This window comes from Podarcis raffonei, chromosome 5 (assembly GCF_027172205.1).
Source record: "Podarcis raffonei isolate rPodRaf1 chromosome 5, rPodRaf1.pri, whole genome shotgun sequence".
NCBI classification, from domain to species: Eukaryota; Metazoa; Chordata; class Lepidosauria; order Squamata; family Lacertidae; genus Podarcis; species Podarcis raffonei.
In genome coordinates this window covers 30,912,653-30,927,829 of record NC_070606.1, presented here as the reverse complement: position 1 = coordinate 30,927,829, position 15,177 = coordinate 30,912,653, and the positions used below count along the sequence as shown (strand labels likewise).

At 41.1% G+C, this 15,177-nt stretch overlaps 1 protein-coding gene across 1 annotated transcript; it reads right to left on the bottom strand.

Annotated features, from left to right (window-relative positions):
* Positions 1 to 5,000: 5,000 nt before the first annotated feature.
* On the bottom strand, positions 5,001 to 13,194 carry SRGN (serglycin). The gene is made up of 3 exons (XM_053388457.1): positions 12,683 to 13,194; positions 7,466 to 7,613; positions 5,001 to 5,306 (listed from the first exon to the last, which is right to left on the bottom strand). Exons 1-3 carry the CDS (start codon positions 12,771 to 12,773, stop codon positions 5,102 to 5,104), a joined length of 444 nt encoding a protein of 147 aa, XP_053244432.1. The 5' UTR covers positions 12,774 to 13,194; the 3' UTR covers positions 5,001 to 5,101.
* Between the last annotated feature and the right edge of the window lie 1,983 nt (positions 13,195 to 15,177).

Genomic DNA, 15,177 nt, shown 5'->3' with positions numbered 1-15,177 from the left:
CCTGACGTCTTCCGTTCTTGCAAATGAGCTAACCATGCCGCCCAATCCGAGGCATGTTTATTTGGGAGTGAAAGGCCCGCCGAGTTCAATGGCGGTTTTTCCCAACTACTTTTATAAAGGGTTGTAGCCGCGGGCGTTTTCCCCGTTGCCTGCTTTTTTGGCTGGTACCCGTTGTAGACAGTTTAACAACATAAATAAAATATGTATACCATTAAATATATTTTGGTAGGTGGAAACAATATTATGGGACATGTCGAAAACATAAAGTGCACCTCAATTGTAGCCAAAAGGAGGGCACTGAGAAATATTACTTACTATGCTTGGGGGAACTTGTGTTTCTTGTTCCTGATCAGAAGGATGCAGCAGATGAGGCCTGGCTGCAATATCCCCGCAGAACATATAAAGAAAATTTAAAACACATGGGTTCCCCCCAAATAATCCTGGGAAATGGTAGTTTACAGAGCTGCAATTTCCAGCACTCTTAACAAACTACAGTTCCCAAGATTATTTCAGGGAAGCCAGGAGTCCCCGCCTCTGCTCTGCCTCCCCTCCATTTTTCCTTTCTCCTCTCTACTGAGGCCCTCCATACAGAAATGTTTGGGATGGGGAGAAACTGGGCCAAGAGCTATAATGATTCAACTGAGAATGCTAAATAAACCATGGAATATATATTGGCACTTGGTGTGTGTGTGTGTGTGTTTGTGTGTAATGCACTTGGAGGGAATAGCTGGCTGGAACCCTAAACAGAAGCAGCAGAATGCACTGCAACATTTGGCTGCAGGCCCCATTTGTGATTTACCACAGATGAAGTCCCCACTTTGAAGCACTTGCCATATAGAAATCCTCCTCCTCCTTTTGGGCTCACAATTGTAAAAGCTGAGACAAAAGGAGCTGAAAGGAAAGAGGACACTGCACAATCTGGAAGAGAGTGAAAGAAGGAAAGAGTGGTAAAGGAATTTTAAAAGCCTGAGAATAGGTGTGGGGGGAGAAGAAGGGCAGGCCTATGGCCTGGTCATCCTCTTTTATACCTGCTGCTGGGATTGACAAAGCTGCCTCTGACTGGTTGACAAGGCATTCTGGGATTGACAAGGCACCTGCCCCTCCTCTTCATCTCATAGCTCACCAATTAACCAATTATCCAACTCCTAGCCAAACCAATCAACCAACCAACCAACCAGAAGGATGACTGTCAATCTCTTTTCCTTAGGGTCTCCCTATTTTCAATAGAGAAATGTTGGGGGGTATGGAGTTAGCCGTCTGAAGGCAATCCTGTACAGTGAAGGGTTGCTTTAAATGTTTCATGTTTTCTTATGTTTTTATATATGTTGGATGCCGCCCAGAGTGGCTGGGGCAACCCAGTCAGATATGTGGAGTATAAAGAATATAATTATCATTATGGAATGGGGCGTCCCTATTTTCATCAGAGAAACGTTGGGGGGCATGCTGCATATATTTCAAAAAGGAAAGAGTATGAAAAAATCTGGATTGGGAGAAGGTAAAGTGTGGGAACGCACTGATTTGGAGGAGAAGGGGGAAAAGAGCTTGCTATCCACATTACATAACAATACAGAGGAGTTCTGGACATCTGGGTGACCTTGGGCCAGAAACCCAATCTCATCTACCCTATCCATGTTATTGCTCCTCCTAACCGTGAACTCAAGATGGTGGGTGCACCTCAACTGTAGCCAAAAGGAGGGCACTGAGAAATATTACTTACTATGCTTGGGGGAACTTGTGTTTCTTGTTCCTAATCAGAAGGATGCAGCAGATGAGGCCTGGCTGCAATATCCACACCAAACATATACAGAAAATTATACACATATACACATGAGTTCCCCCCAAATAATCCTGGGAAATGGTAGTTTACAGAGCTGCAATTTCCAGCACTCTTAAAAAACTACAGTTCCCAAGATTATTTCAGGGAAGCCATGAGTCCCTGCCTCTGCCCTGCCTCCCCTCCATTTTTCCTTTCTCCTCTTACTCTTCTCTAAACTAAAGCATTTCTCACCTGTTTTCTCCACTGCATGATGGAAGCTCTACCCGGATCGCCCATTAATTTTTTTGCAATATGGAAGCTGCCTTGTGCTGGGTCACACCATTTGCGCATCTAACTCAGTATTTTCTACATTGACTGGCAGTAGCTCTCCAGAGATTCAAAAAGGCAGTTTGGAGATGCCAGAAATCAAACCTGGGACCTTGTACAGCCAGAGCAGACACTGTGCCACTTTCCCTAGTTATCATGAGTGCAGGAAGCTCCTGCAGCCAATCGGAAGCCGTGCCTTGGTTTTCAAATGGTTTCGGGAGTAAAACGGACTCCCAGAATGGTTTAATTCGAGAACCAAGGTACCACTGTACAGTCTTACCTTGGATCCCGAACGCCTTGGTACTCAGATGTTTTGGCTCCTGAACGTTGCAAACCTGGAAGTGACTGTTCCTGTTTGCAAATGTTATTTGGAACCCAAATGTCTGATGCGGCTTCCTGCAGCCAATCAGAAGCCACGCTTTGGTTTCCGAACATTTTGGAAGTAAAACAGACTTCCGGAATGGATTCTGTTCGACTTCCAAGGTATGACTGTACAGTGGTACCTCGGGTTAAGTACTTAATTCGTTCCGGAGGTCCGTTCTTAACCTGAAACTGTTCTTAACCTGAAGCATCACTTTAGCTAATGGGGCCTCCTGCTGCTGCCATGCTGCCGGAGCCCGATTTCTGTTCTTATCCTGAAGCAAAGTTCTTAACCTGAAGCACTATTTCTGGGTTAGCGGAGTGTGTAACCTGAAGCGTATGTAACCTGAGGTACCACTGTACAATGATATGGAAAAGAGTATATACCTCCTGCTGCACGCACAGTGGGCATCCCTATTCTTCAGTAAAAAGCCATCAGTTCTGGGCATCTACTGAATGGGTGGAAGTGGGGATAGTGTGTGTGTGTACTGGGAGTCATGCAGGCTGAAAGTCTCGCCTCAGGCAGCACTTCTGCAACACGACAAGGTTCCAAAATATACTGTCCTACTTACAGTCAAGTGGCTGGAGGAGGGACCCACAGTCACTAAATTGGCACTAGATTGTATGTACATGCGGCAGCTCCTTATAACAGTTCTAGGTTAGCACAAGTGTTAGTGCTTCTCAGCCACTACCATTGAAGGGGGAGGCAGACCAGATCAGAGAGGTCTTGGATAGCAAAAATATTCAAACTAAGCCAGTATCACTCTTCACTTCTGCAGCAGCCATATTTATTAGGCCAACCAGAACATCAAAAAATGGTGTGCAAGCTTTTAGGTTCTCCATACGCCTATGGGAAACAGAGCAAATGGTAATCAGAGCAATGGGCAGTGGTGGGTGGTAACACTGTCCAGAGAACATTATATCATATAATAATCTAACAACCTAACCTTCCCCTCTCTCGTGTAAAGCATTGCTGAAATATGCATTTTATATGTATATTCTCCAACTTGTGGATTTTCTTGTGTCTTTTACTTTAACATTTTCACAAGTCTTGTAGCTTAGATAACATTAGCACCATATTTATGGCAGTATAACCAAGAATATTTAGATTATTACTGAAGAAATAAAAGAGTCTTTCATTGCATCTAGATTTTAATAGAATAATAGTTGAATAAATGCAAGTATCAGGGCAAAGTTAGAAAGCAGTTTAAAGTATACTATAAAAGAAGTTCTGTAGCTGCTTTTAAGATGAATAAAAGATTCAGGATGTGCAGATTTGCAAACACAAGGCCACATTATGATGATATAACTGAAACAGGACAAGAACACTTGGGTGATTAGAGCAGTATAGTTTCTCAGATTGCAAATAACAAATTCCAGAAGGGATAGAAAATAAGAATAATTATTTTGTGGTCTGGCATTAGGGATGGGGAAGAAATCTGGTTTGGTTTGCATTTGAATGTGAACCGACCTAATTTGTATTTCCTGAAACAATACGCAAAGACACAGCTATCCTTCACTTCCTATCCACTTCTCCAAATGTTTCAATGCAGTTCTCCAACTCGAAAGTACGTTTAAAATGTGTATATCCAGGGAAGGTGTACCCCAAAATATATACATTTTATTAGTGAAAATAGCATACAAAATGCATTATATTAGGTGAAATTGCTTGCAAAAATGTGTATATTAGAAAAAGCGTTTACACCACATTAGGGCAAATGCATACAAATTTTTGTAACAGTGTTTTTTCCCTTTTTTAATGCAAACTGATGCAGAATTTTGGTGGTCTGAATTTAAGATGGGAAGAATGAGAAACTGACAGATTTCTCCATCACTATCTGGAATGTCAATTTTTTTTTTAAAGAATAGCAAACTAATGAAACTTTTGAAAAGTGTTATACAGACTAGGAAACTGTGTAGCATGGCATAATTCAAAGGATGTCCACCAAACCCGAAGCAGTGGAAACGTCTGGGTTATTTCACTGCTTCTTACATGGCCAACTCCATGGCTAAATGTAGAATGTGTCTCCAAATCATTGAGAATCACACAAGGGCTATGGGTCACACTCTTGCTGGCTTGCCTTGGGCTGCTAAAAAGAGTGAGCCATCCCTAAGTCAAGAGCCAAGTAAAAGGAAGTGAGGCATTCGGAAGAAATTTACCTCACATTCCATTACCTAATTCAGTTTCACATTCATACCAGACATTTAGAGCACAAGGCTTCACAAAGAATCCTGGTAACTGTAGTTTACCCATCACAGAGCAGCAATTCTCAACACTCTTCACAAAACTATAGGTCCCAAGAATCTTTGGGGAATAGTCATGTGCTTTAAACATATGTTGCAGATGTGACCAAAGTTGCTGCTTTTTAAAAATTGTATTTACCCCTAACTCAAGTGCTATTTGAACAAATGGCTGATATGTTCAGATTCTATTTTCCAACAACTAAAAATAAATTCCAAATTTTGGAAGGCGAGTTTACATCTTTAAAAAGGAGAACACTTGCATTCAGCACATTTTATACCAAAGAGAAGCACTAAAAAATTAAGGCATTTATAGTTTGTTTGATAGTTTTTATAACACTTTTGAATGGGTGTCATTTCACTTAATCATAAAACACAAAAGCATGCAAGAAATTAGATTGCAATTGCCATAACAGATTACAGTCTGTTATCTTGGAAAAACAAAGCTTCATCTTTTAGTTTAAACTTCAGATTTGGATCAGGTGTGATCTGGTCAGAAATAGTGGCATCATCTGTGTCAAATTCGATGCCTGACCCATATTCTTCTTCAATTTCATTTCCTGATCCATACTCATCTCCAGAAACTAGAAAGTGTTCAGGGTGGTCTTGAAATTTCTTCATTCTGAAAAATAGCCAAATAATAATAATAATAATAATAATAATAATAATAATAATAATAATTTATTCTAAACCTTGGATATAACTTTGAAATCCTCATTCTCCGAACTAAGCTTGGGAATGAACTGAACCAATTTAATGATGTTGAAATGAAGGATAGGACAGGGCTGGCCCGAGCCATTCTGGCACCTGAGGCAAAGCACAAAATGATGTGCTCCCTCCCCAGTAGGAAAGAAGTGGTGAGTGAAGATCTACATCAGCAACAAGGGGAGAATAAAGATCTACATCTGGATCTGTTGCCCCAGCGCATCCTGCCATCTGAGGCAGTCATCTGGCCTAGCCTCATGGGTGGCTCAACCCTGAGATTGGACCATTTACATCAGAAATATATGCTGTGTAGGGATGAGTGCCCTTTTACAGCCAGACATCAGGGAGAGTCTGATGAGAGTCGTATTCTTCCAAGAAACTGAGAGGTGGACTCCAGGTGTTGTCGATTCTGATAGAAAGGTGGAGTAAATGTGAAAATGGAATTGATGAAACATAGACTTCGGAGGATTTGAGCTAAAATCTTAAGGGCAGAGCCCAAGCTACTTGACAGGGTTGCTGTAATAAATGAGAGGCATGGTTGCTTCATTGTTTACATATACAGCCCCGCCAAGGGACGCGGGTGGTGCTGTGGGTTAAACCACAGAATCTAGGGCTTGCCGATCAGAAGGTTGGCAGTTCGAATCCCCGTGACGGGGTGAGCTCCCATTGCTCGGTCCCTGCTCCTGCCAACCTAGCAGTTCGAAAGCACGTCAAAGTGCAAGTAGATAAATAGGTTCCGCTCTGGCGGGAAGGTAAACGGCGTTTCCGTGCGCTGCTCTGGTTCGCCAGAAGCGGCTTAGTCATGCTGGCCACATGACCTGGAAGCTGTATGCCTGCTCCCTCGGCCAATAAAGCGAGATGAGCGCCGCAACCCCAGAGTCGGCCATGACTAGACCTAATGGTCAGGGGTCTTTACAGCCCCGCCAATGCGTAGATAAAGTATGAGCAGAATGTAGATCGGGATCTACTGAAAGATTGCTGGGTGGTTTGCAGTATATCAGCTAGAGTTTGACTTCCAGTAGTCCAAACAAAGTAACAACTAAAAGCAACCTCCCCCCCTCCATACTCTAAGTTGGGCTGCTGGAACAAAGCTGGGGGAAACTAGGGTTTTTTGTCCTAGGCTGAGCATGTACCCAGAGGCAACCTTTATTCCTTGCATATAACATCCAAGACATTGTGCTGCACCTCTGTTTAGTTGGCCTCAGGCTTCTAAAATTAAGCAGATTAAGCAGATCCTACAAGTCTAATGCCTGCCCATCCCTAGTAGATATGATGTATCTCCCTATATGAGCCTTCCCAGGCTTTGAGATCTTGAGAAAGACTTTCTCTTAGTCCCTTCCCAGGCACATTTGGTGAAAACAAGAGAGGGCCTTCTCAATGGCTGCTTCCAGATTGTGGAACTCCCTTTCACGGGTGGCTAAGTTGGCACCCTCTCTGCTTTCCTTTCACTGGTAGGCAAAGGGTTTTATGTTCAGACAAACCTTTGGCCACTAACTGTCTGTAGTTAGGCAGGGTGGGTGTTGAATATTCTTTTTGTGTTTGTGTTTGCTTTAAAATAGCTATAGTATTTTCAGTGCTGTGCTTAATATGGCTACTTGTTTTTATTTATTTTCTAAAAATATTTATATTGATTGTATATTTTTAGCTGTATCTGTTTTCGTTCATGTTGTGAGTCACCTTTGCTCCTATAATGGGAGAAAGGCAAGATATAAAGAAATAAAATAGATGGTGTTTTGCAGAGCTTCATTAGCAAAGAATAGGTCCCCACTCCACACACACCTCTGTGAAAGGAGCTTGGAAAAGAAAGCAGAGGGTAATCTGTCAGGCTGCTGTAAAATGCACAGGAACCCTGCTGGGAAAAAAGGAGCAGCTATTCTATTTGCCTGTGGTTTTTTTTGAATCCAAGTAATGGGGATGCAGATGTATAGTGGTTAAATGAAAAATATTTCATGGCATCAGTACAGCTGCCTAAAATCTATTCCATTTTGCATCATCATCCTGTAAACACTGCTTAGTAAACATTGCTTAGTGAAAACTCATAATAAGTACTAAAGACAAAAGTTTTTTTTTCCTTACAGCATTGGATCAGCCATGGGAGGGAGGATCATGTTAGCACTTCCATCAGGAATCACAAAGCTTAGCCCTCGCTCTTCAATGCAATTTGCAGAACCGGCACCAGGTCTGCACCTGACCCACGCATAGTGGCCGGACTGAACAGGAGCCCCTGGTGAAAATGTACATTTGTTAGAATCAGGTGTATTCATAACCCTTAACAATTAAATATCAACAGATAACCCTGCATTAAATACTAATACAGACTCCTCACATTTAATGCAATCACTGTACTTTATGGAAAACAGAACAGAAAATTCAATATTCAAGTTCTAAACAGGGTTGTCTTTTGCCAAGGTCTGAAGGTTAGCAACCTACTCTGGATGAGTAGCTTCTCACAAATATCACTTCATGGGAAAACCATCAGTAACTTCATTTTAAAATGGGCACCTCTGAACATATATGCACAGTAACATTTAAAAATATGAAGGCTCCGAGTCAGGGAGTAACCAAAGCAGAGTTGGTGGCTGATGGAAGACACAGAGAGATCAGCCTTAAAATTACATAGCCTCTTCCTCAGTATATTCGAATTGGCAGGTACAATCTCATACTTACCAGTTTGAAAATAATCTTAGTAAGCTGGGCCTGAATACAGAATACAGTCAAACCTCGGTTGTCGAACATAATCCATTCTGGAAGCCCATTCGGCTTCCAAAATGTTCGACAACCAAGGCGTGGCGTCCGATTGGCTGCAAGAGCCTCCTGTACTCAAGCAGAAGCCGCTTCGGACATTCGGCTTCCGAAAAACATTTGAAAACCGAAGCATTTACTTCTGGGTTTTCGGTGTTCGGAAGCCAAAATGTTCCAAAATGGAACAATAGGTATATTAATACAAAGGATAGGAAAGTGGTTTGGATAAAGGCAATAAGAATAGATTAAATCCTCATAAAGGCCTGTTTACCACTTGTGATAAATAGTTACTGCAGATATTTCCTAGATACTTTCTGACTTTAACTCCTTCCTTTTTAGTTTAACCACATTCCAGTGCAGGCCTTCCCCCAACCCAAAGATCAAAGAAGCAGAAATAAGCATTTCAATTTGCGGAATTAAACTTTCATCCTGTTCTTTAATAGTATTAACTAATTACATAGCAAGCTTTATAGTTGTGTCCATCCTTTGTTGCTTTTTAACATAAGTTAAAGTTATGGCAGTGTCTTTCCTGTTATACTTGCTTTAAAATTTGCCTAAGTTATTTTTCTAGCCTTCTGAAGAGCACAGACTGGTTTTATTAAGGAAATTTTTTTGGGGGGTAGCTATTGAAAGTTGTTTCCTGTTGACACTTTTGGATTGCTATCTTTAGCCTGTGTATAGTAGTTCCAAACAGCATTTTATTGAGTTATTTTTAAAAAAGTGCCATAGGCAGCAGTTTAACAAGGAGATTAAAAAATCGTGAAAACTGTCTTCCATCAGCCCAAGCGGGATTCCACACTTCTTTTGCTCAAACAGCAGCCAGTTTTTAAATCTAGGAGTGTTACAAAAGCGGCTTGTGTGTATGGCATGCTGCCTGCCATTCAAAGGGAAGGGAGGAATCAAAACATCCGCTGGGCTAGTGTCCTTATGTAAACCAAATCAGTTCTTTGAATGCCAGAGCTAGGAATGTGGAAGAAATTCACATTAAAGGCAAATCTACCTAATTCAACCTTTCCGAAACAATACATGAACTGAAAACACAGGCATCCTTCAAAGATCACACTTTCCTGAATTGATTCTCCAATCAAGCAATGTGTTGAAAAAAAAAAAGACATATACTGTACTGGACTGGGGTTTGTTGTTGTTTAGTTGTTTAGTCATGTAAAGTGTGCATTAAAAAGTATATATTGATGAAAATATCATACAATAAAATAGAGAGAAAAATGCTTTTCAAAAAGGTGTATATTATGCAAAATTGCATGCACAATGGTGTCAATTAGGAGAAATTCACACTAAAATGCTGGTGAATTTTCAGTAGGACAATTTCTCCCACAAACGGATGTGGAAATGTGGAGAATTGAATTCATGATGAGGGAAATGAGAAACAGAGAATAAACTGAATTTGACAGATTTAGCCATTTCTATGGAGAGCTTAACGGTTTGAATACAAAGAGGGCATATTGCCATCTATGCTTACTGTGAAACGCCAAAAGATGAGCCACAGTTCGACATGTGGCACTATGTTATTATCCCAAGGAAACTTGAAAATGAGAGGTCTCACAAGTCAGACCTTCAGCATAATGATGCAGTGTAAAGTGCTCATTGTTGAGGACATCTTCGAGAACATGGTACTTTGCAATACTCTATTCCATTCTGCACCATTTCCATTTCCTCTCCCTGCCAAAAGTCAGCTAGTAAGCCGGTGTTCTGTGCCTACAGAGCATACTCAGTCATCAGTCAGTCATTTGTGAGGGATCCACCCTTAGGGATTTTTAATCTGAAGATTCTGGGTTTTTTAATTTCTGCCAACCTTAAAGTGCCCCTAAGTCTGCTGATACCTCCCCTCTTGTGTGTGGATGGTGCCCCGTTGGCTACATAAGCACCATCACTCATAGAATGAGTTTGCTATACATCTACATTATACACTTAAGGCACATGGCTTCTCCCAAAGAATCCTGGAAACTAGAGTTTACCCCCCCCCACTGAGCTACAATTCCCAGCACCCTGAGAACTACAGTTCCCAGGGATCTTTGGGGGAGGCCATGTGCTTTAAATGTATGGTGTGGGGGAGGATAAATACGTCCAGATCGTTGGGCTGTGAATTGCATTTCTTTTTAGCTGTTCATGTATCCTGTGTGGTAACTCCTGAGGTACAGAGCCCTCAATTTCTTCACACTTACACAAATTTCCTCTTGTACCACAAGACAACCTGAAACCCTAACAGAGGAAGCTGAATGCCTTTTCAAACAGCTTGTTTTTTTTCTTTCATACCACACACCAATCAAACAAAATCAACAAGGCGCTTAGAAATTGGCTGAGAGAAAAACAGTGTCTACATTTTCCAGCCAAGGGTAGTATACTAACGCATCCTGTCAGCGCAAACTTTCCATTTCTACAATAGAATTTCCCCTTCTCTCGTTCCTCCCAATGGTGCCCCCCAAATCTGGTGCAGGTGGTTAGTGGGACCCCTCAAACAGATTTTAGGGGGTACATGGGGGATCAGAAGGGAGAACATTCCATTACACAAACAGAAATTCTTGTGCTGATGGACCAAACACAGGGTTGGATTCTACCCTAACTCTATAACAATAGGTTACTAGAAACAGCTCAGAGGACTTTAAAAATGAGTATGTGGAACTGACAGTTTAATCCTTAATAAGTTTGCTTGGGTTAAGTCCCTTTATGGTTGCAGCCTTAGGGTTGAGAGTAAGCCCCATTAAACTCAGAGGGACTTTTTTTTCTGCATAGACCTGCAAAGAATTGGGTTCCCTGGTGCATACTTGGTTATTATAATATAGAGAACATAGGTGAAACACACCTAAGGTAATATTTGATTTATAAAGTAATAATAAGATATCATTTTTAATTATTATTTTCTATAACTTACCAAATACAGCAAATTTTAAAACCATAAGTCCAAACGTACTTAGTATGGTGACTCATCCATTTACTGTCACATGAATTTTGGGTCTTAGGTATTTGGCAGCTGTCAGTTTCATGTATTTTAATTGGGGGAATCTTCCTGCACATCAGAAGGGAACTGTAATACTCACTCAAAACAACTCCCTGTATGACCACTTTGTGGTGAACCGTCACCACATCTGTTGCCAACCAGTAGAGAACATTTCCCAAGTGTTCAAATGTAAGACTTGAGGCTTTCCCATGATTGGTTACAAGTTGTAAGTGGCATTCATCATACTCGTTTAGGATTCTAAAGCCCACTTGCACAGGCCTCACAACCCACAGCCTGGGAAACGTTGCTTTAAATTACACTTGTACCTTGGTTCTCAAATTTATTCCGTTCAACTCCAGAAATGGTTCGAAAACAAAGGCAAGCCGCGTAAGCAGCATCAGACATTCGGCTTCCGAAAAACGTTCTTAAATCGGAACACTCACTTCCAGGTTTGCGATGTTCGGGAGCTGATTTGTTCAACAACTAAGGCGTTGAACTACCAAGGTACCACTGTACCATCAATCATTTGAAAATTATAATAGCATTTTAAAGTAAGGGTGGAAACTATTAAGCTTTACTTATGAAACTTATTTCCAAATATATGTGTCTTATTCTGCTACCATTACAGAGACTGGAACTTGTTGATGTTGAAAGTATTTCTTATGATTACTTTATAGCTGAATTATAATAGGTTCCACGTTCCTAATGACCAGCTGCTGCATAACAAAAGTGCAAGTACAGCAGCTTTCCTAGCTATAGTATGCCAAATGCATTTTCCAGGTGCTCGAACCATAATATATTGTTGTGAAAAATGGAATTCCCTTCACTGACTCATGCACATAGGCACACAGCTCATATAGCTGTTGCAACTGTAAGGTGCTGGGTAGAGGACAGTTGAACTTTTTAGCGTCTGTGATATCACTGGAAACAAGTGACACACTTCCCCCCACAGACCATACCAATGTCATTCAGTGACCATATTTCCCCCCCCTCCCCATATATACGTGCTCCTCAACTGCACTACTCATGCATAGGAGAGCACATCATGCCTACTGAAAACAAAACAAGGAGTATTGAGCATTAAGAAAACAACCTTTCCCCTTTTTTTTAGCAATGCCCAGTAACTCAGTCAGCCTTCTTTAGGTCACTTTTATTTTCCTTCCCCCTGCCCTTTCTAATTTAAGTCTTTAGAGGTAGTGTACTCCTGTGTTTGTGGAGCAGGAGCAGACACCTCTCCTTTTTCAAAAGAATAAAAGCAACACATCAGGGTAGCCACCCATGCAAAGAGATTGCTCTGCTGTAGCAAGGCTACCTCCACATTCATATGTGGGGTTGGAGTAACACATGACTGGTGTTGTATAAAACGCTAATCTTAAAATCCACATGAGAAGGACATGGAGCAGCTCTGTTTTAGACAGCAATCCTCTGCACAGTTACTTGGGAGTTAAGTCCCATTGAATTCAGTAGGACTTGTTTCCGAGTAGACAGGTGTAGGATTGCACAACTAACTAGCCTTGTTTTTCCTATATCAGGCTGCGTAGCACAACAAGAAGATTACAGAAAAAGAAAAAAGAGAAAACAGCCACTTGCGGTTTTACCTTGTACTGTGCATCCCATAAAGAGGATTACACAAAGCGCCACGAAAATCCTCCCGTTATGTCTGACAAGCATCTGCATTTTGGCCTGCATGCCTCCGTTATCCTCCAACTGTCACTGCTACTTTGCAAATGCAAAAGGGCAAGGAGAGTGATTTGCCTTTACAAAAGGTTTCCAAAACCTCAAACCCAACCCATGACTTGCGTCACAACTTCCTGAGCACAGAAAAGTGACGCATCTAACATCAAAACCTGGAGCCCTAATTCTACAGCTCTCAAACCACTCAGCACAAGAAGGAAGTTGCCCAAACAAGACTGACAGGTTACAGCGCGATCCAGTGCATGGCTACCCAGAAGTAAAGTCCCACCAAATTCAGCGGGAGTTACTCCAAAGTCACTGGATTGCAGGCTTCATTCTAAGAAAACTTACAGGGGTTTTTTAGCATTAAGGATTGCAGGCTTAAAAAAATAATTTTTAGAATCTATGCATACAGCAAGTCAATACAGTATAGAGTAGTTAAGGGTGCAGTTTTATAATGATAAGGGCATCTACCGACCAGTTTTATACCAACCCAAATGCTTTTTAAAATAATGACCATATATCATAATTATAGTATTATATTTAAATAATACCAAATAATAATATTGTTTTAAATGACTATATACCATAACTATAGTATAATATAGCTATAATAAATAATACTAAATATTAGTATCTTGTTGCTTGTTTTAAATATTGTAAGCGGCTACAAGAGTTTCAGATTATGGGTGGTTTAAAGAAAGAAAGAAATATTTCAAAATCCTTCTCTCTCTTTTCTGAGCAGTAGTTATTTCTTACTAAAACTTCCTAGGGCTGGTTTCCTTCACAGGGGAGAGTGTATCTTTTCAGTAATTTAATCTGCAATCCAATAAACACTTACCTGAGAGTAAGTCCCATTAAAGTCAATAGAGCCTGCTTCTGAACAGAAATATATAGTATTGCACTATTTACTGCACTGTCCATGGGGCAGACACACCTAACCAAGAAGCAGCTCAGGCCATATTGGCACCATACTGATCTTATTACTTTAGTTTTCCAGGGTAGTGTCATACGTCCTGTGGCATTAACTGGGGCAGGATGTAGCAGAGAAGGAGGATACAGAGTTCAGAGATGGGGAGAGGCCAAGCAGTGAGTTGATTGATTGACCCCTTTGTTACTGGACATCAGAGATGGGGAGTGGAAACTGTCTAAGTCAATCTTACCCAACCCCTTGAGAGTGAAGTTCCCATGGTAACCAAGGAGGCTGCTGGCAACTGAATAGGGCCAGCTGAATCAGAGGCAGAAGTTGAGTTGTAGAAACCAACTCAGGCCCCATTGTCAAAGATGTGCCAATGATGTGTTGGTGTGAACAGACCCAGCACACCCACAGGAGTGCATGCTTGCAAGTGTAGTCTTTTTTCTTGGGACAAGAATCATGCAAATTACTCGTCCTGCCCCACTTCAAAAGTTGAGCAGGAGGAACATGTCAAATGTTGAGATAATATCTTAGCTGCTGCTTAGCCATGAATCTTAGAAGCTTATAGACTTTTGAATCAGGTGTCCTGCACTTTGAACTAATACTGATACCATATACTGATTTCTTGAATAAAGCTCTCTGGTTTCCCTGAGCTGAGAGTCCAGGTACTGTGTCTGAGGGTGAGAGCCAGCACAGTTGTAATGCCAGCTCATCTGTCCCGCTTTCAAATGTTCCTGTTACATTGTGGAACTGTGACTATTTGATGGATATATGACCATGTCACTAAATTACATATGACACTAAATTTCATTCACACTGGTGGACTTGGTGTGACGTCATCATACACCACTCCCCACCCTTTAAGCACATGTACATATGGTTTGTTTCCTCATTATTCACCAACAAAAACAGTGGGAAAGAACAGTAAACCAGGATACGGCCCCCAATTCCATCCCACAATTTTCTGGGGTTATCAGAGTTGCCAATGGAGTTTTGTCTGGAAGCAATTAAAACAGATATGAGCATTAGACATGCACTAGATCCCACAACATTTATAGAAGTGGTGTTTACATTTTGTAAAAGATCACATAAGAGGGGGAAATTATCAGGTAAGGAAACACTGGGAAAACAGAATGCAGTACTAACACTGCTTGCGGGGGTGGGGAATCCAATGATTGCACAGGGAAACTGTTCATTAAGTCTGACAATACCCATCTTTGGTTGCATTTATTTATTTCATAAAATTTATATGCTGCTTGATTGTAGAAAAAAACCCTCAAAGTGGTGTATAAAGCTATTTGTACCCTCACAGATACTTTTAGCTTTTTAGAGAGCATCAGAAGCACATAGTAATTTCAGTCATTCTTTCTGCAGCAAATCAAATGATCTGCACAAACTTCTTGCCGGATAGCTGATAAGATGAACTGGAACATTCTTTTTGTAGGGTGGGGGTTAAAGCCAGACCGAGCCATTATTAGAAACTATAGCAAGAGTTTTCTCTGT